Here is a 22,076-nt window from a genome sequence, read left to right on the forward strand (position 1 = left end):
TTACAGAATAATGTTCGGGTCTGTTTAAATTAGGAGAGCCAAAGAATAGATTAATGCAAAGGGATGTGGTGTAAATACCATAGGACAGAGAAAGTCAGACTACATGTTGCCAGTTCAACCACTCTTTCCTCATTGTGTTGAAGTTGCATTCAGCCAGTCCTGGAACACTTACCTCTTTCTCCTCACAGGATTGATTGGAGGTATTATACAGTACTATGGTTTTGGTCAAGTTAAATACAGGTGACGATCTTATTTATTAAGTTCTTTTAATAAACAACTTGATTCTGCAGCTGCATTTAAACATTTATCTTTAAAATTAGGCAACTTTTAAACATACAAAAAGTAAAATATCTCTTTCAAAAAAAAAAAAAAAAAAAAAACTAAAGGATGGACATAGCAGAACTGGATAACATTATAACATAGCAGTCAATTTCTTTCTATGGAAGTTGCTCAGTGATGCAAAAAATTCTTCATGCTAAGTGATTCACAGCTGGGATCCAGAAAAGATGCTTGATGTTTTATTTGACCAGCAGTGTAACTTCTAACACAAGCTTCTTCACCATGGTTATGACAGTAAAGTGTTTGTTTGGTAGAGGAACTGCTGCAAGTCAGAATCCTGATGTTAGGAGTGGGAATGCTGCTATGTAGGATTCAGCTGAACCAAAGCTGGAACCATAACGACCACACACAAACTACCTCATTGTCACTTGTGGTTTATTTTTGTCACATTACCACTAGCTAGTAACTGAATTTCATGTTGGTTGCCTTCCCAACTATGTAGCTTCATTCATCAACCCTCGGATCACTGGTAAACTTGTTTTTCTCTGTTGAACACGTCACAGTCCGTCAGCTCAGAGAGTACCTGGAGACTGCGTAATGTGCAAATATAGCAGGAAATTGTCTAAAAGGTTCACAGCAAGCACGTGGGTGTTTCCTTTCAGTTGATGATACTTGACACCCTTCTTGAAAGCTGAAGGACTGGGAATGAGTCATTAGTTATTCCTTTATCAAATATCTAAGGAGAAACTTAAACTGATGTTAGTATCTGCTAGCACGCCAGTTTACCTTCAGTACCCCTCACAGATATAACCACCTTTTCAAAAATAGCTGAACTAAAATGAAAGCAACCAAAGTAAATGTTTGAGAAAGAAGCAAATAACTTTACACCAATGGACTGTGACCTAGAATGAGTAAAGTAATGAGTCCATGACTGCATGAAAAAGTCCTTGGAGGAGGGAGATTTGAAGTCGACTGAAAACAGTCAGATAAAGAAAGTTATTCTACGGGACAATTCAGACGGTGTCTCTAACAGCACACACTCAAAAGTGGAGAATTCCAGTTCCAATTCCAACTGTTGTTATTTACAACCTGTTGGCATCTATATGAAGGACTTAAAAAACAACAATGGAATCTAAGGATAGCTGGAATCCCGAGCAGAATGATGAAAACTTCAAGAAAACCATCACCAAGCTTTTCTCCAGTATCTCCAGCTGACATCCTAAAGACCACTGTGGACACCGGCTGGCAGACAGTGGAAGGTAGATCTCCTAAACCACGTGGCATCATTGTGCGTATCACACACGGTACGTGATCACATTTGGGCTGATGCAAAAATTCTGAAGTCTTCAAGCAGAAGAAAAATCAGCAAAGATCTGACAACACGAAAGGGAAACTAAAGTCAAACTGTGGTCCAAGTAGAAGAGGTTAGAGGACAGAAGAAAGTTGGTTTAAGAGAGGCTTCGCAATTACTGAGGGGAAGAGCTTTACTGCAGCTGGATCTTACTGGTCATATTTCATTGTCTCACATGTACATGAAAAAAACTCCTGTCCCCTGCCCCTCATCCCCTAGATTGTTTGAATGCAAGGTGCTAAGTTTAAAGGCAGTTTGTCAGAATACACCCTACTTGCTTACATCCCTGCAACAGCACCCCTGCAAGACACTACAACAATAGCAGAATATGGTGTAACACACAATAGTTGGTAAATCAGTCTGTACAGACTCAGTGGTTGTTACAGGATCTCTTGTAGTGTATGAGATCCTTTAGTTCATTGCCGCTTCGGGCAGTTTTGAGCCAGGCAGGACACCTCACTGCACAAACATCTATAACAATGGCATGTGACCAATGTGACATAGAGTAAATTTCCCCAAGGGGATCAATAAACTATTTCATTATTATTATTAGTAAAGTAGATTTAAGACTGAAGTACCATACCAACCACATACAGGTGAACCAAAATAGTCAGTGCCCACTTTGCACTGGTAGATAAATGGGTACCAAAACAGAGCCCTGTACTCAACAGGAAGCTAAACAAGCAGCAACTATAGTACATATATTCTGTGCTCTGTCCATGATTAAATACTTACTTTGACACAAAAAATCCCCATAATTTTATGTTGTTTATATATTATATTACACTTTTAATTAAATAATGGCAACAAGTGGCAAATACATTAAAGGGGATACATGGTCTATGTCCTCTGGGGTACATTATGTATGGCTACTGACCTGATACTAAACAACAAAGCTTCCTGTACTTAAAATACATGACAGAGCAAAAGGAGAGCAAAAATCATACTGATAAACAGACACCCTTGAAGGCGTCATGTGTGAGTGGAGCGCCTCCCTGCAGAGAAGGGTCAACTATTGTCTTTGCTCTGCTTTGACTTCAGCGGGCTATTGTTTGGCTGGGGAGTTGGCGGGGGGGGGGGGGGGGGGCTGACATGCGCATTAGGTAGGGCACTTGTGTTGTCACAGCTCGTAGTCAAACTTGTAATCTTGAGCTAGGTAGATTCTGCGGAAGATGAGAGCGGCCAGGGCCAGAGTAAGAACCACAATAAGTAAAACTGAGCCTGCGTGGCTTTCGTCCTGAGGTTCATAGGGGGCCGGCGTGGAAGCTGGCCTGCTGGCTGGATCTCTGCTGTCTCTCTGACCTTGGTGGTTATGCTGCTGGGTCAGAGAGCTGTGCTGACCTGTGCTACGACGTTGTCGGGGGCTAAGAGAGTGATGGGAACTGGGGGTAGTGAGGGACTGAGATCCCTCTACTCCAGTGGCTTGAAACGTCTCTGCCTGTGAAGTAGATGACATAAAGAGTATTAGTCAATTAAAATCAATTAAATTAAATTAAATTAAATCCAGTTTATTTATATAGCACCAAATCATCTCAAGGCAGCCACCTGCCTCGAGTGGAAATATGAAAGAGGCAAAAAAGGCAGGCAACAAAAGAACAACAAGAAGCAGCAAAACACTGGGCAGATTGGTGGGGCCAGAAACTGCATACTGGAAACACACATCTAAGAGGAAGCACAATTACATGAGAGAGAAGACACAAAGTTAACGACATGCTATTGCTGGCATATAAGTACAGAGAGGAGAGCAGCTCAGTGCATCAAGGGAGGACCCCCAACAGACTAATTCTATAGCAGCATATTTAAGAGATTGTTCAGGGTCACCCAAGTCAGCTCTAACAAAAAGAAAGAGTTTTAAACTTAATCTTAAAAGTAGAGATGGTGTCTGTCTCCTGAACCTGAACTGGAAGCTGGTTCAACAGGAGAGGAGCTTGGTTTACTTTTGGAAACTCTAGGAACCACAAGTAAACCTGCTGTCTGAGAACGGAGAGTTCTGCTTGGAAAATATGGATCTATGAGTTCTTTAAGATAATATGGAGCCTGATTATTAAGTGTTTTATATGTGAGGAGAAGTATTTTAAATTGTATACTGGATTTTACAAGGAGCCAATGGAGAGAAGCTAATGTAGGAGAAATATGACCAAACTTGCTAATTCCAGTCAGAACTCTAATCCAAAATTCCACAGTTCCACAAGTAGAGCAGGGAAATTGATACTGTGTAAACCCAGAATGGCAGTGTAATACCTGATCATCTAGAGGCTGGTCAGAACCTCCCTGGTCTTCAGAGGTGGATCCGTCTCCCTGGGTGAACGTGGAAGAGTTGCTTTCTGAATGTAGATTCTCACTTGGCTGTCTGGATACGGTAGACTCTGCCTGGATTGACAAACATTGATTTAAAACAATACATTCAAAATGAAAAACTGGTATAAACAAATGTATTTACAAAACAAAGGAAATAAAGAATAAAGAGCAGGTTCTCTCTGCTGTTGAGGTAAATAAAGATCCTGGGCAGAGTTTAGCATTCTCACTTTATATCTACATCATTTAGAGAATGATTACAACTGTGATATGAATGCATTTAAATATGTAAGTAAGTACAGAAATATAAGCAAATTTGAAGTTTGTGCATTTGATTTTATTTACTTCCTTATGTAATTGCCAGTACCTTGAACTTAATTTGCTGAGCCAGTTCTTTTGCCTTGTGATCCTCTGCACTAGGCTTACTGTTGGGGGTGAGAGCCAAGAGGGCAGAGCGCATGGAACAACCACATGTCTCACAGCAGAAGTCCTGGGACCTGCCAGAGAACAGAGGTAACGCACAACATCATTCTGCTATATTCGAACCTTGAAGAATCCATCTTTTAAAAAGCTGCTTTTCCTCATACAGCTAGGCCCAGATGTATTTAGAGAGTGACGTAGTTTTTTATGATTTTGCCTTTATACACCACAACAATGGATGTGAAATAAAACAAGATGCAATTAAAGCTCTCTGGAGCAGGTATATGATGACATCATCTACTCCAACCTGGGGGCGATATGCTAACTGTAATGGGTCTAAAGACGTTTCAATCTGAGGCCTCAAATGGGTCAGTACCAGTGTCTCCAGAGTTTTATGAGTGTGAGAGACTGGTCCTGACCCATTTTATGGGGAAAATGAGGAAGCGATGGTTCCCCTTACAACAACAGAAAAAGGGAGGCAGTGTTACAAAACACTGAAACAAATAAATATTAATAAAGTCCACAGTCATGCTTGGTCTTTGGTTTTGGGCTACAGAATGTGAGCAGCTGGAGACAGATATACATTCAGTTTAGCAGGGTTGAGAATGTCCCACCTAAAGAAACATTAGGCTTTAAACAACAATTAACATATGTGTGGGTGTGATTTGCAGAGGGGGTTTTAAAATTGTAGCTACCTTGTAGCTAAACCAAGGATGCTCTGTTAAAACAACACCTTGGCGCAGTATCAAGAACCAAACTCAGGTAGTTTTCATTTCTTGGTGTAACTGTAGCTTCATTCAATCACAAAACAAGTTGTAAAAGATAAGTAGGGAACCTGAGAGTGAGAGTGACACCCAGTGGGGACAAAAAAATATATATTGCGATTAAAAAGACCTGATTTTTGTTGTAAATCTGTTTTTTTTGAGTTGACATAAATTGAGTTGATTAGACAGCATTTGGATAAGTCCCACAGTTAACAGTGCATGGGTATACAAGCACAGGGAGGGCTCACTTGATGGATGTATAAATAAACTAAGAGTCTCTCTTTTTCTTCTCATCCTTCAAAGATCGACTGATCCAGACTGTCTGTGACCTAAACCTGGGTCTCATTCAAAGTTTGTATAACCATTTTAAGGGGTTTTGTCTAAGTAATGATGACGTTATCAGTAACAGTATTGCAGTAACGCTGGTATCATCTGTAGATCAGAATATTTATTATGACAGAATACTACAACTCAGTTATTACTGACAGAATACTGCAGCTTTCTCTATTGTTGCTTTCCAAACAGCACTAACTTCCCAATTGGTGATTGTTACACTGGGAACTCGATACTTGTAAACTGGTAGAAAGGAATTTGTCACAACACAGGTTATGTTTAAATATTCTGTTAAACGTATTCCTGTGTTCAGTCTTTAATCGTTGCACTGGTTGTTGCTGCTAGTTGGAGAAAACAACTGTTTCCTGTATGGGACAGCACATCATCATTACCTGAAACAATGGAGGTTACCTGACACACCTGACCCACGGCTGTCTTGGAGGAGACTTGAGTCTCAAATGAGTATCTGTAGCCTAATATATTACAGCTGCTTTACATAAGGTTTTCAGTAATTAACTGTTGCAGCCTTAACTAGTTACTAGTTTTTTCTGATGTCATGCTTTATAAAATATGAATTTCTGTCACAGCTCTCTGTGAAAAGACTGAAGTGTGATCTATTATGACTTCTTTAACCCCTATCCTGATGAACATCTTTTTATTAGCTTATGCTGTGACTTGTCATAAAATAATGTAAATAATCCATCCATCTATCATTCTAACTGCTGGTTCTCTTAAGAGTTGTGGGAGTGCTGGAGTCTAAACCAGCTGTCATTGGGTGAGAAGCACAGTACACTTTGGAATTATACCGTAGATACTGACACACAGCAGTCACACATATGGGCAATTCAGAGTCACTGATTAAGCCAACATGCATATCTTTGGACAGTGGGAGGAAGTCAGAGTGCCTGGAAAGAACACATGCAAATTCCATCCAGGCACCCGACCAATTTAAATAATAATTTTAAAAAATATTAGTGATAAAAATTTTCTGACTTAGCAGTGACTAAAGTATATTATACTTATTTTAGATTGTTACCATTCAGCAAATGAACAACAAAAAGTACAATTCACCAAAAGTATTTTTGCTGCTAGATACTACTTTTCTCAGTTGAAAACAATGCATATCAATATCTTGGAACTATTCAGACAAGTCTTAGTATTCTTCTAGGTTAGCAGTAGTTGCTCCTCACCACGTTTGATGGGTGCCATTTATCAGACTGTGTGATGATTTGGAATGGTTTTCAATGACATGTTTTGTTTAACATAAACATACAAAGAGAAGAAACCAGGAGGGAGTCAAGGAGGGAATAGTATCTGTTCATCACTAAACACAACTTCTAGTCTGATAACCAACTAATTTTGGTCTCATCAGACCGTTCAATATTTTACCAGTTGAATTTAGTTATCCCTATATGATTTCTGACAAACTATAAAGTCTTTACATTTTTGTTCCTCTTTGCCACTCTCCCATAATTAATGATTAATTATCTCTTTGCCACCATCCCAGGCAATCTTGCCCATTGATGCCTGTATTTCCATGTAAAGGTGATGACCATCACTTCCTTCCATTTTGCATTGTTACTCGGACTAGGCACATTTACATATATGCCATTTCTTAACACCAAGGATATTCAGTGTCTTGGAAAAGTTCTTGTTTCCATCTTGACTTACACATTTTAATAATCTTTTTGGAGATTTTTCATGTCACACATTTGTCCACTACATCACAAGCTATGCAACATTGGTGGTTACTTGTTAGCTATAAAATTAGTTAACTATACAGTAAATATAAAAAAAATATTTGACTGGTGTGTTTGCTTGCAGACTGGCAGCACTCAATCAGCAACAGCACCAAAATAAGAGCTGAGAAACACTGCCTCAGCCTAGGACTGAAAAATATAATAGTTTTCAATCAGGGATAAAAACAACTATATATTCTCTGGTTTAGCACAATTCTTTTTGCAGTATGAAGAGCAACATGACCACTCATGTGTCCTCCAGAGAATAGATATATTGATGATAATAGATTTGTCATTTTAGGAATGGTTTGAGCATGCTCAATATATATAAACTATCCCACATTACTTCATGCTTATTTCCGAATCATTCACACACTGCATACACCACACATGCTCTAAAGAGGTAAAACCGTACTTTTTGGCAAGGGTCCTCCTCTCTTCTGGGGTGTAATCAAGAGATCCTATTGCTCCCTCTCCTTTTGTTGGCATGAATCCAATTATGGCTATTAGAGCAGTTCGAACTGGAGAAAACAAAATAGAGACAAAAAATGTTAAAACAAAACAGGGTAATTGTTAATTAAAGCAGCAGTAAGTAAAGTTGTGCACATGCATATACATGAATATACACTGATGGTGACAGCAGCAACAGGTAGCAATATCACAAACATCCCAAACACCAGTGAGGTCCGTTTGATGCTATTTCATATGGGATATACAGTACACTTAGGTCAATAAATAACGGAATGATGATAAATCTCTTGTCCTTTGGGCTGTGGTGATATAAAACCACATTCAATTTGAAATAAAACACTTGAGATTTGAGTGAAGTCAAGACTTTCAGCTTCAAGTGCAATAATCCTGATACTTTTAATCAGCAGGCAGGTCATTATTAATGCCATGACACTGCATCCACCATGTTAATAAACAATGTGATATGCTTTGGATCATGAGCCGTTCTTTTGCTTCTCCATATTTTTCTCTTCTAATCACCCATCAACTTAATCTTGTTTTCCTCAGTTCAAAGTGTTTTATGGCAAAGTCTAATCTGACCTTTCTGTTCTTTAGCTCTACCCATGTTTGTATGCCTCCTCACTGGTGATAACCGGGGCCAGAGGCATTATGTTTTTGGGGTGTCCATGCGTGGCCAACCAATTGTGAATGACATTTATGTCCATTCTCTTGTACTGTTGCTCAGCTTGTCAGTTTGTTCCTTTATTTTAAGAATGTTCCAAATTGTTGCGTTAGCATTTTTTTTTTTACGGGGAGTATGTATATGAAAGTGAATGTAATACCTGAATGGCTATTGCCACAAATTTTATTTTTGCCAAACCCAATGAATTAAAGCTGAAAGGCTTGACTTCATGCACATTTTGAGTGTTTCATTTTAAATTAATTGTGGTGGAATACAGATGCTAAATGTATGATCATTCCATTATTTATGGAAGTGTATTTCTTTCTAATTGAATACTGTCGCTATAGAGCAGTTTTTTTGACTTTCTCTATTTACCAGCTGTGGTGTGCTCATCTTGAGATAATGAAAAACTAAATTAATATAGTTTTTTAATGATTATCTTTAGTGAAACACTGGAGATGAGAGGGGAGTACAACAGCCAGAATCAAAGCCTGTGCTGTAACTGTTTGGCTACAAAGGTGCTCTGCTTTGAGATGATTTGTTTTGTGAGTTTGATATTATTTTAACTGACTTCAAATTGGAGAACAGTGTACATTATAGCACATAAAATGCATTATTTGTCTAAGTTGATCTCAGATGCATGCTCTAACAGGATGATCATGCATGGAACGTCTGAATACTAGACAGTAAACACAGAAATAAGCACAGAAATAGCAACATAGTAGTGTAGTGGTAGTTTCTTTAAAAGAAAACACGAAAAGACACTTTCCAATTAAATTATAGTAGGAAGTTCTTAGTTTTGCTTCAAAAATGCAGTATTGCAGTAGTAGCACTACTAGTGCAGTCATCTACAAAGTTGGTGGTTCAAGTCCCAGTCTATACCTATTCTTGAGCACATGTCAAACTTTCCCTTGACAAGACACTGAAATCTTCAAAGGAGCTGCCAGTTTACATCAGATTTTAAATGAGAAAAAAAGAGAACCTACAACATACAGTAATAATGTTACAACAGTAATACTGTAGATATTCTACTCTCCACCTGTTTCATTACCATATTAAGTTTATTGCAGATTGCATATTGAAGGTATCACTGCATCAGAATAATTTTTTCACTTTATATATGTTGCACGTTCAAGCATGGCTTAAAGACATAACGGCCTAAATGTGCTCTAATTTTCTACTCCTCAATTCAGACTTCCTATGTCAATTACTGAAGCTTGTAACCCCTTCAGAGTAGTCATCGGTGTGTTAATGGCCTCTCTCACTAGTCTCCTTGCACAGTCACTTAGTTTGTGTGGACGGCCTGTTCCAGGCGGATTTAGACATGTGCCATATTCCTATAATTTCTTGATGATGGATTTCACTGAACTTGGGGGGTGTTCAGTACCTTGGAGATTTTTGTCGTATCTATCCCCTGACTTATGCTTTTCAATGACCTGTTCTCTGAGTTGCTGAGAGTGTTCTTTTGTCTATATGATGTAATGGTAGCCAGAAATACTGAATAACCAGTGACTGGACCTTCCAGACACAAGTTTCTTTATACTGCAATCACTTGAGACACATTCACTGCACTCAGGTGATCCCCATTTCACTAATTGTGGGACTACTAGCAGTAGTCTGGACCTCAGCTGGATTAGGTCAGTCATTTTAAAGGGGGTGAATATTAATGCAAACACTGATTTGACCTTTACATATTTTTATTTTAATTAATATTTCTTTGTAGAAACCTGTTTTCACTGAGACATTAATGTGGTATTTTTCTAATTTTTTTTTGTCAAATTTTTCAGCTTTTATACTTTTTATCTTCTTTAACTCATACATTCAATAATTCTCTACAGCTGCCTTCTTTCACTTAAAGAATATTGCTAAAATTAGGAGCATCCTGTCAGTGATGCTAAAAAACTAATCCATGCCTTTGTTATGTACAATAATTCTTAATTTTTCTCAATCAGAATCATAATACCTGAATTTTTGACTGTACATTTACAGCATAAATGTTTCAAAACACAAGCATACCACCATCAAGGGAATAGATTATTTTCCTGAACACAATAAAACACTGACAAGTAACTAAAGAATCACTAATAAGATTACCAAAATGTAGAGAACTTGAGGCTTATCTTTAAGGATACTCACTGCTCCAAGAGGGCTGCCACGTCTCTGGATGATGGCCAGAGATACTTAGACAAATCTTCTTTCCGACTTCAAATCTTCCATTTGCCTACAAAGGTATGGCAGTAAACAGAGGGTGGAGGTATAAAACAGTGGAGAATAAACAGTACTTTCTCAAAGGTATGACAAGCAGCCTCGTGGAGAGTGGAGAATGAGAAACTGCAGGCTGCTATTCTTCAACAGTAAGATGAAAAGGGTCATTATAGAGACACACACACACATGTGTATGTATGTCTAAATAAACCCTTTCAAAATTCCTGTGTAAGGATGAATAAGTAAGTAAGATAAGTAGATAATAATTTACACAGGAGAAAAACAATTCTATTCCCTTTTCCAATTGGTTTGAACAGCTAGATTGGGGAATGGAACTCTCACTGTTAGAGCTTCCCTTTAACTTTGATCAAGTTTTTTACTTCTTTTTTCTCTTCTTTAGTCAACTTTCATCTTTTATAAACAAATTATACGTCAAAGTAGGAAAACGAGTCCTCTTTCCAGACATATGCTTCTCATAATAATAGGACTTCTGGTTTTTGAATGGCATGACCAGCTATTGAGACATTGTTACAGACATGATTGTTACATGCCATTAGAAAAGGAGCCTCAAATCTCTTCCCTAAAACAGACATGAGGGCTGTCTCCACACCAATGTATTACCTGTAAGCAAACTGCAAGGGAACCACTGTGTGCTTAAACTCGAGTCTCAGTAGGCGCAGAATCATCCTCTCTAGGACCTTCATATTGTTGAATGTGAGAACCACCAGCCTATAGTCATTTAGTTCACCTGGAAACTTATATTTTGGGTACTGGTAAATACAAGATGTTTTCCACAGAGCTGGTGACCCTTCCCAATTGTAAACTGAGGTGGAAGATAATTGAGCAGCACAGTCCTTAAGTAGTCTATGACATACACCTGCTGCCTTCCCACGTAGGAAAGGAAGTTGGAGTAGATGGAGGATGCTTCCTTTTTCTGGTAGATTCTTCTTGTGATTAAGCAAAGTACACTAGTTACAAAAAAAAAAGTCCCCTGTAAAATCCAGAATACAATATCAAATACTTCTCCTTACATATAATGCACTCAATAATCAAACGAGTGCAAGTCTACTTGTGGTTCCAGGAGTTTCCAAATGTAGAGAATGGGAGGCAGAGCCTTTAGCTCTTATTACACACTAAGCTCCTCTCCTTTATCCATTCAAATGCCACCATTAAATATTATTAACTTTGTGTTTTCTTTCTCCTGTAGTTGTGTTTCCTCCTCTCTATACCTTTCTGCAGGTATCGCCAGCCTCGCAGTTGTATGTTGTTGCCTCATGTTCTTTCCCCTCTCCTCTTTCCCTTCACCTCAACCAGTCAAGGCAGATGGCCTGAGCCTGGTTCTGCTGGGGGTTCCTTTAATTAAAGGGAGTTTTTCTTTTCCACTGTTGCCTTCCACTTGCTTATGTGGGATTGTTGGGTTTTCTATCTAATTCTTGATACAGTTATATTTTTGTAAGGTCTTAAACCGTCTTAAGTCTTAAACTGTAAAGTGACTTTTGTTATGATTTGGCACTATATAAATAAAATTTAATTAAACTGAATCTTACTGTGAGGAGGATGATGCTGGGGGGCTTCATAGGGTACTCTGGGGGAAGTACAATCCTGCCATGGTAAACCCCACCATCAAAATCGGAATCTGGGGGGCCACGTACTGAGAAGTGCCATTCAAAGAGGTTATCCTGCAGAAAGAAAGAAGATAGTATTGTTTTATAGTGACTTATTTAATAATAGTTGCTGTATATTAATTAAATGAAATCTTTATGTTTGCAATTATGTTAGTTTTCCATTTTTATGAGCTACCAAAAATAGGAACGTGTGTATGAAAATGGCTGTAATTCCACCTCCTTTCTCCTCCAGGTCACAGAATGGTATCAGGTTTAGTCTGGTTTGCATTTACTCACTGACAGCAAGATGTTTCTATTGCCTAAGTTTAATAATTTAACATTTGCAGTTCTATAACTAGCCACATGGTGGCGTGGCAATTGTAACATCTTAGTATGTTCAGCACACAGGGTTCAGGGTCTTCTCCAAGGACAACTGAGCAAGTAGCCAGGAGGAACCTGCCCCATATTATAAGATGCTGACTCTGCACTGGTGAGGACAAAACCTGAGACCAACGCTGTATGTCACTTTAGACTCAAAAACCAAAAAGCCTGTTGTGGGTAGTGTTGTTGATCTGCTGATCAATCGCTAAAGAAAGAAGAAATGTAGTAGAAATACTACAGCACTGTTGTTCTAAACTTACCTCCAGTGGCTGGGCATGGTAGTGTTCTGTGGGATCCCTCAGCTCAGCAGCCTCTTTCATCAGCCTTTTTACAGCTGTTTATTTAGAGGACACAAAAACACAAAAATCTAAGGTTCATACTTCATATCAAATCAACAGCTTCTTATGAAGACAAATGTAGAGATGAAACAAATATAAAAAGGGACATGCATCCACTATAATCAAAGAGAAAAAGCCTGGCACAACAGTAGTGTAAGTGGTACAGAAATAAATAAAAATACAGTGCCCTACAACATGGTCATAATTAGTCTATAGTTAAAGGAGTTACTTGTCATTTTCAGTAATAGTTAATAATAGTACTAACAGTCATACACTTTGGCTTAAACGTGAGCAGCAGCAGGTTAAAGGGGTAAATAATAAGACATTTATTTATAGAGAACTTTTCTAAACATGTGTTACAAAGTGCTTCACATAAGAAACAAATAAACAGGTAGCCCAACAAGTCCAACTTGAGCAAGCACTAGGTAAACAGCGCAGAGGAAAAACTCCCTTTAGAGGAAAAAGACGGCAACCCATGACTGGACCCATCTCACTTGTCAAATGCGCAGTGGGCAGTATCACAAACAGGTCCAAACAAACAGATGTTCTGTGCTGTAACAAACATTCTGAAAGACAATTTATAGGCTACAACACTGTTGCGTGAGAAACTAAAACTTAGTGTGTTTCTTTAATGACTGATATTCTTTAGTGGTAATTAAATTATTTAGTAAAGGAAACAGATTACATATAAGTTAAATTACAAAAATCTTTAATGATGTGTGGTAAATGGGAACTCATCTGCTTGGTTTCGTAAATGTCTGGTTCATTTTTCCCCCTCCATTAAAGTGCACAGCTGCTCTCAAAAGCGGGATCCAATTTGGGATCCAAAAGAGACAGTCCAAGACTGGAAAGCATGCCAGTTTGTGTTAGTTTCATTTTACTGAAAGTAATATTGCTAGTCATTGAGCCAAGGCGATAAGGTTATAATCATTAGATCATCTTATGTAACACACATTTTTGTGGTTGCCCATAGGAATGTATTTATGTATGCTGATAAGCTAAATTGTGAGTCTATTATTAAATATTAATAAAACATACAAATACTAAAGCGATACAAATTCAGAGTTGATTTAATTTTATTAAACTTGTAGTAAATAAACTAAATAAAGTGCACTTGGCATACTTATAAGACCAGCAGCATCAGCATTAGATTGCAAACTCACTAAGCCTTAAGCTTACCCTTCACACTCCTCCTGTCTGGAGGGAGATTAGCTCCTTTGTTTAGTGAAATTGAACTTCTCTTGTCTTGAATTCCATCTGGTTTTCTTTAAAAAAAAAGGCGGTTTTGCCAGGGCTTGAATTATTTCATTAACTGCAATGTGTGACAGGGATGTCAGGCTCTCACCTGAGATACAGTCTTTGTTTGCTTTTTTAATGACTAGGTAAACCCACTGCATCCTCTTAACAAATGTTTTCAACACTTTAATTATTCATATGTATTAGATTGGTTTCGGCATAACCAGATACTCAAGGTTGCGGGATCAGTACTTGACATGAAAAAGTGGGACCATACCACCTTTATTATAAAAAAATAAAAATAAAATTATTTGCAAACTAGATATCTGTATTTGAGGACTACCTCACATTTGTTTTTGTGATATTCAAAGTAATGAATTCAAACACAGATACAGCCATCTGCTGTGCTATCCTAGTAGGAATGTGCATTTCAAGCTAATTTTTTTTATCAATATTTGCTGGGATCTATTTGAAAAATATTCAATGAGTGTGCAAAAGATTGCTGACAGTCTCTGTCAAGCTACTTGGCTAGCACAATATTGCTAACGTTGTCATGTATGCATATTCTTACTTTACCTATAGGTATTAAGCACATTCACCTGCCATTGCTTTAGACTGAAGACTGTATTTTCCAGTTGTTTATATAATGGCAGGTGACCTAAATGCTGCATCCCTGGTCATATACTATTTTAAACAACGGTGCAGATCACTTGCATTCCCATCATATTATCTAGTGATGCTATGGGCATTATTTTTGGAAGTAGTGCATATTTACATACAGCAGAGTTGCTGTATTGAATACATTAGATTGTATAGTTGTACCTAATAAATTAGCCAGTGGTCGTATTTTTTTAATGAAGCTACTTTTATTGGCATTAAGTACATAGTACCATCAGTAGCCTCAAATAAAACCAGTCACTAAGAAACAGCATGTTATAGTGGAACACTGAGTTTTGATGTTACCCATGACTCACCTGTTGCTAGGAAAATAATTCCTAAATCTATTCTACATCAATTTCTGCCAGTAAATATCCTTGAACATCACTACTGTAAAGCTCTTTGAGTAGCAACTAGGTAGAAAAGCGCTATATAAGTGCAGAACATTTACCATTTACCATTTACTTCTACTTCCCTGCTAACCTAGGTCATCCTCTGTGTATCAATTCCCTTCTTTTGCTGTGATTTTTAGAAAAAAGATAAATCTTCTTACACAGGAAGACGTGACACAGTGAAACACAAGAATTACACGTCATCTGTGTTTGACCGAGCGTACAACTAAGTACAGCTTCACTACTCTTTGAACCAGGAAGACAGCTAGGGAAGTGCAATACATGACATAACTAACTAATGAGAATAATTCTACTTGCATTATCTACTTTGTTTTTAATACTGAGTAAATTAGTACAAAAGTGAAATAATGTTATGTCTGTACCGAGTTAACATTTAGAGACGTCAGACACCAAGAATTTTAGCATAATAAATAATAAAGCGGCTCGTGTAAGTATAATTAAAGCATTATTCACAATTAAAACGTTGGAATTACCGTATACTAACTAGACTAACTAGGAGAAAACATGTCAACATACATTTGGTAGCTCCTATTTGTCAATCGTGCCAGAAAGCTAGGTCTAAGTTGCAGATCAACAGAAAAGGATGAATGGAAAGTGAGCTTACCTGGACTCTTGAGGTTATATTTATTCTCCATGTCGTACTGTCAGACGTTGAGCCCTCTATGAAATAAACAAGCGTTGAGCTTGAGCTTGCTAGCCCAGATAGTTAGCTAAGGTTAGCTTAACTTAGCTACCCGTCTAGGCATATATGAGGAATGATTTGAAACCACAGTAAATCGTCCTCTCTCTCCTGGGACGCGGTACACAGCAATGTAGAAGAAAACTGAAAAGAATACTAAGCAGCTGCGTCTCCGAAGTCTGAGTTTCAAAACTGTTTGTCAGACCTTATCCGCGTGACGTCATTTGTGGAAACAGGAAGTAAGTAAAAAAATAATGGGGATCGTTCGAGCTGAGCAAGTTCTGCGCATGCGCAGTGCATGCCGGTTAGCTTGCTCTCCATCCTGCAAAAACTCAGGGCATGATGGGAAACTGGCTCTCACCTGATCTAAGATCTGATTGGTTCAGGTGTTGGATCAACAAGATGACGTTTTATAGAAACGTTTTAATTTAATCAGTCAGAGTTCACTGTGAAGATTAATTTTATTACAGAATAAATCTGATTTATCAGAGAAGCTAATTTTAGTCTCAAACTAGACAAATAAGTGACACGTGACACTTTCACATTACTAAAATCACATCTGCACAGATGTTTCAACCCCGACAGTCTGGTTGCTTTCACGCCTTAGTGTGTTTGCTTTGGTTCAAATCAGTGTTATCCTTTTCCACTTCTCCCGTTATCCAGAGTAATTTTCTCGAAAGCACCGACTGTAACCGTTTATTTGAGTGCATGTAAACGCAGATTCAGAAGAAGTGCTGCTACGTTTCTATTCTGTTCGAGAGCCTCAACAACATTTCCAAGTGTCGGTCCACCAAACGCGCAAAAATGTTCTTCTGATTGGCTGTCGGTTGTTTCCCTCATTGGTTAGGTTTCTTTAGCTTAAAGTTAAAGTTAACCAATCAAAGGGCAGAGTTGGGGCAGACACCGATGAGGACCCGCCTTGATGAGAGGACTGACAGATTGCGCTTCCATTGGATCTTTGACACCATAAGAGTGTGGTGACAAGTTGATGGACATGCGTTAGGCTGGGGGTGCTGTTTCTCTGTCCCATTTAAATAAGGACACCAAAAAATCCATGGGACTATGAAATTAAATTGATTAAAATGTTATTTAAAACAACTAAAAAAAAGAGGTAGGATTGAATTAGCATCTTTTACACTAAATGTGCATATTAAATGAATTGCCAGTTGCAAAAATCATTTTCAATTTGCACATTGGATTGCAAAGCTACTCGTGTGAGGAAGGTTTATGATAAAAATGATGCTCTTTGCCGTATGTGTACTGGGTGGACTGAACTGAAAGCTATATAGAACTGCAGTGTAGGCTGCTAATACTTTTGTGAATAGCTTATATACATTCACTATTCATATAAACGTCCATTTCTTTGCTTGTGTAAAGCTTTGCGACAATGACAATTTTTAAAAGCGCTATACAAACTTAATTGAATTGAATTGAATTGAATAGTGTTCTGCAATGAAAAAAAGTAGGCTACCTAAATAAATAATTCCATGACTGTAGTTACAGTGTAGTTACAGTTGCAACAGTACATAAGGTCAGTTGTTTTTACTTTAAAGACAGAATATTGTGTTAAAATATCCATCTTCCAGTTTACAGTCCAATATTTATGATACTTTGTACTTGATTAACAATTGACTTTGATTTTTTTGGTTTGAAAAAGTTCCTTTTTATAGTCCAACATCTTTAAAGATGGTCAATAATCTATAATATTTAATAATAATATTAATCTATTGCAATATTTCTGTTACAATGTGACATGTATATGTTGAAGTAGTTTTAAATGACTATAGAAACAGGTACATTATATGTAATTTGCAACTTGGAATTTGATATATGGAAAATGGATATTCATCATCTGGTATGAAAATATTTTTATAGAGAAATAATTACAATTCCAAGATATTGGAGGTCATTCACCTTTTCCTTCAGAATTTCCTTGTTAAGTAAGTCAAGCAATCTCTTAGATGGTTTGTAGTACTTAAACTTATGCAGTAGTCAGTCTAAAGATATCAGTGTTCATAACACTTAATTAACATTTTGGAGTGATGTAAATTGCCAAAAGTTGCTGAGGAGCCAACACTCTACAACCTAAAAATGTGATTTTCTTTTATTAGTTCTTGGGCTCTTGCTAATATTTCTGCATGTGAAATCAAGGCCACTATTAACACAGAAACAAATTATGTTTGTTTCAAGTGAAGAAGAAAATCTGGTTAACAGACACAAATAAATATAATGCAGTGATAGGAGGCAAGTGTATTTGTTAGTGTAACTGTAGAACTACAGAAAAAATACAAACTAAACTCACTTTGTCAGTGAAGTACTTTCTGTGTTCAGGGTTTATATTCATGCTCTAAAAACACTGACTGGGCTTTTTGACTCATGTTTGCACAGGAGTCTGTTGAGATTGTAGCTTGCAATATGTGTCACCGTTTGCAGGGGTGACGGCTTTCTTACTTGATTGTAATTTTTTTCTCCAGAACAGTTTGGTGGTTGTCATGCCTTCAATTAGTAAGTCAACTGTCACTTCCAGTCATACAAAGGCAGATTTACTCATGCCAAAATAGTCTGTCTCTCTTTCTCACTGGCTTAAGCTTCTTCTCTAAAATTTCAGCTTACTGAAAACAATTCCAACTTTGCTTTTGCTTCACCTGTAATATTTCAAAGTTTGAATGATTCAAGCAATATTTTGGATGTTTCAGCTAATTTTTCTTCTTCTTCTGCCTACTCACAACGTTTTAAAAACAATTGCCACTTAATACACAACATGGAGACACTGACAAAGAAGAACTGAAAGAGCTGCAGAAGAAACATGAAAAAAAGTCAGTGTGTTGAAAGAGAAACCTTTGACCCCAGAGGAGGAAACATTCTGTGAAATATAAAGAAACACTATTTTTAATATAATCTAAACACAAAGAGTCTTGTCTCCATCTTTGATGGACTGCATAGTTTACCATGGTTACAGATATTATTGTCACGGTCATAAAACCTTTTATTTCATTAAGTCAGATTACCTAATTGCAACTGCAAATACAATTAAAAATTCATCAAATTAATGCATTTAATGGAACTGGAAGAAGAACATACAGCTCATAACCTCACCCAGAACTTATGACCAGATAAGATGAAAAGCCCGAACTTGAAGAAGATAAGGAGGAAATCTTCAACGAAGTCCTCTGCATTGCTGTTTGAAGTCTTACTTGCAAGTTCAACCACCAAAGTGAGCATCTCCAAGATTTTGCAATTCAATTCAATTTTATTTGTATAGTGTTAAATCACAACAGAAGTCAGTTCAAGGCATTTTACAGTGTAAGGTTTAAGACTTTAAATGTTGTTATAATGTATAATTGTATAAAATAGTTTAGTAGTTTAAATAGCATAAAAAAACCCCCAACAATTCCATTTGATCAATCTTTAGGCAACAGTGGAGAGGAAAAAATTCCTTTAGAGGAAGAAATCTCCAGCAGAACCAGGCTCATGTGGGGGGGCCATCTGCCTCGACCGGTTGGGGTGAGTGGAAAGAAGAGAGAGAAAAGAACAGCAGGCAACAAAAACAACAACAAGCAGCAAAAACATTGGGCAGGTTGGTCGGGCCAGTAACTGGATTCTGCACATGTACTGTACAGCTCCAAAGTCAAGGATACCTGCAGAAAAGTCCCGAGAGCAGGGGACACAGAGAGAGGAGAAAGCACAACTACGAGAGAGAGAAAGTTAACGACATGCAATGGTAGCATTTGAATGGATAGAGGAGATGAGAGGAACTCAGTGTATCAGTAGAGGTCCCCCAGCAGACTAAACTAAAGCAGATATACTAAGAGAATGTTTAGAGTCACCTGAGCCATCTCTAACTGTAAGGTTTATACTGTAAAACAGGAAGAAAACTTGCCTACCCCACCTGACCTAGGAGCTGGTTCTTTAAGATAAGATGGGGCGTGAGTATTAAGTGCTTTATATGTGAGGAGAAGTGTTTTAAAATCTATTCTGGATTTTACAGGGAGCCAATGGAGAGAAGCTAACTTAGGAGAAATATGATCTATCTTGCTAATTCCAGTCAGAACTCTGGCTGGAGGAGTTTTGATAAACTGTAAGCTTTTTAAGCAATTATTGAGACATTCTATCAGTATGAATTACTGTATTCCATTCTGGAAGTAACAAATGTTACTAGTAACTAGTTTTTCAGCATCACTTTGGGACAGGATACTCCTAATTTAAACAATATTTCTCAGGTGGAAAAATGCAGTTCTAGAGATTTCTTTTATGTATGAAGTAAAGAAGATATCTTAGTCAAAGATAACGCAGAGATTTGTCACAGTGTTACTTGAGGCCAATGCTAAGTTATCTAAGGCAACAATATGATTAGACATCATGGCGCTGAGGTTTTTAGGACCAAACAAAATAACCGCTGTCTTGTCTGAATTTAGGAGAAGAAAACTGGAGGGCATCCAGTCCTTTATGTCTTTTAAGCATGCTTGAAGTATGATAAATTGATTAGTTTCTTCTGGTTTCATAGATAAGTATAGCTGGGAATCATCAGCATAACAATAGAAATTTATAGTATATTCTACTGTAGTTATATTGCCTAAGGGGGACATATACAGTATAGAGTACAAAAAATCAGTCCAAAGCCTGACTGAAACTAACTTTTCAAGAATTTTGGACAAAGTGCAGTCATTGAGAGTTAAGGAGATACTAGGCTAGACAGAGCTATGACTCTTTGTCAGTATGTCTACAGTGCTAAAAGAAACCTGGGGTTGTTCTTATTTGCTTCTATCAATGAGGAATAATATGTGGTTCTAGCTTGACAGAGGCCTTTTTATTATATATATTTTTAAAGGCTTTCCAGGTTAGGCAAGATTCATCTAAATTAGTCTAACACCATCTCCTTTCCAACTTATGTGACGTCTGCTTTAAGCTAAGGATTTGTTACAGTTATTATCAACATCTACATGGATATTAAAGTCCCCCACTATAAGAACTTTATCTGCAGTATCACTGAGTGATACAATTAAGCACAATTAGGTAATATAGACCTCTTTATGGATAACCTGGATGCAGACATTTCAGATACTCTCAGATATTGATTATTTTGGGTAGATTTAATGTACATACCTAGAAGTAGAATGGTTGTTGTGTTTCACTTTATGAATTACTTTGCCAACAGTTTGAAAATACTTGCTGAAATGCATGTAAAAGGTTGATAAAGGGCCAAGAAACTGTGTACATCAATACCTGAGTCTCTGCAGTTATAAGTTAGTGATGCAGAAGTTAACTTGTATTATTATAATAAATAAATTAATTATTAATATAACAAGATTAATTTCAGTGTCATTTTAATGTATATGTATTAGCTGTTAAAGCATCATTGTGCAGGGATGGTATCTGACCGATGATGGTAAGCTGCCTGGGACAAAACTGCCATTTTGATTGTCGACTTGTTTTCACTGTGGAGTCAGATCCTACAGATCCAGCTGTTGTGAAAATTAACTTAGAATTTTAGAGTTCTTTTGTTCCTGTGGGACAGTAGAGTAAACAAAGTGAAGTTAACGGTTGACCTGTTGTTGTGGTCTGTTTGATTCAACTTTATCTAATAAACAAGTTAATGATGAGATGGTGAAATGTGTCAGTCTTCTGGCTCCAGGACCACATGTCTTCCTGTTGGTGTTAGAGATTGGTCGACTCACACCAGAGGAGAAGGAGACATTAAAACTTACAAAGGAAGGCTTCGGGAAGAATTCAGAAAACTTCAGCATTGTTCCTTTTACAAGAGGAGATTCACTGGTACAGGAGGAACAGTCTATTGATGAGTACATTCAACAGGAATGTGATTCTTTTAAGAAGTTGAACAGTGGAAGACAGAGAGGAGGACAAAACTATTGGGGAAAGAAAAGTTAATGACTTGCAATGGTGGCATATAAAGTTGACATTGGGTGTTGTTGCAAAGGCTACAGGATTTACAGCTGTTTACAATTATTGACCTAGTTGAGAAAGAATGATGGAGACAGTTCGAGCTGTGATGTATGAAGTTAATACTCTAAATACTGTCCTGTGGATCCTTGTTGCCATGTCAAATTATAAACAGGTATTGCAAACAGCATACCCATTTTCTCACACTGTATATTAATTAAATGTCAATTTCCTTTATAGTGTATTTGAGTGAAATTCAGCTAATCATTACTTCAACATCTACATGTTAAAGCCAGTGTCAGACTGTATACATAAATATACTAGCCCACACAAAGTACTGTGAATGTGTCAT

The 22,076-nt window shown here is 37.4% G+C and overlaps 1 protein-coding gene across 1 annotated transcript; it reads right to left on the bottom strand.

The window, feature by feature from the left end:
- Nucleotides 1-343: 343 nt before the first annotated feature.
- ube2j1 (ubiquitin-conjugating enzyme E2, J1) lies at nt 344-16,050 on the bottom strand. Its single transcript, XM_026341490.1, has 8 exons — nt 15,752-16,050; nt 12,764-12,837; nt 12,066-12,197; nt 10,450-10,534; nt 7,597-7,702; nt 4,293-4,422; nt 3,872-4,000; nt 344-3,068 (listed from the first exon to the last, which is right to left on the bottom strand). Exons 1-8 carry the CDS (start codon nt 15,780-15,782, stop codon nt 2,751-2,753), a joined length of 1,005 nt encoding a protein of 334 aa, XP_026197275.1. The 5' UTR covers nt 15,783-16,050; the 3' UTR covers nt 344-2,750.
- Between the last annotated feature and the right edge of the window lie 6,026 nt (nt 16,051-22,076).

This window comes from Anabas testudineus, chromosome 24 (assembly GCF_900324465.2).
Source record: "Anabas testudineus chromosome 24, fAnaTes1.2, whole genome shotgun sequence".
Classification (NCBI taxonomy): domain Eukaryota; kingdom Metazoa; phylum Chordata; class Actinopteri; order Anabantiformes; family Anabantidae; genus Anabas; species Anabas testudineus.

Coding starts and splice junctions, on each gene's coding strand:
- ube2j1 (XM_026341490.1), bottom strand. CDS start 15,782: ATGGAGAATAAATATAACCTCAAGAGTCCAG. Junction 12,198..12,763: donor ACCATGCCCAGCCACTGGAG/GTAAGTTTAGAA, acceptor TTCTTTCTGCAG/GATAACCTCTTTGAATGGCA. Junction 10,535..12,065: donor CCAGCATCATCCTCCTCACA/GTAAGATTCAGT, acceptor ATACCTTTGTAG/GCAAATGGAAGATTTGAAGT.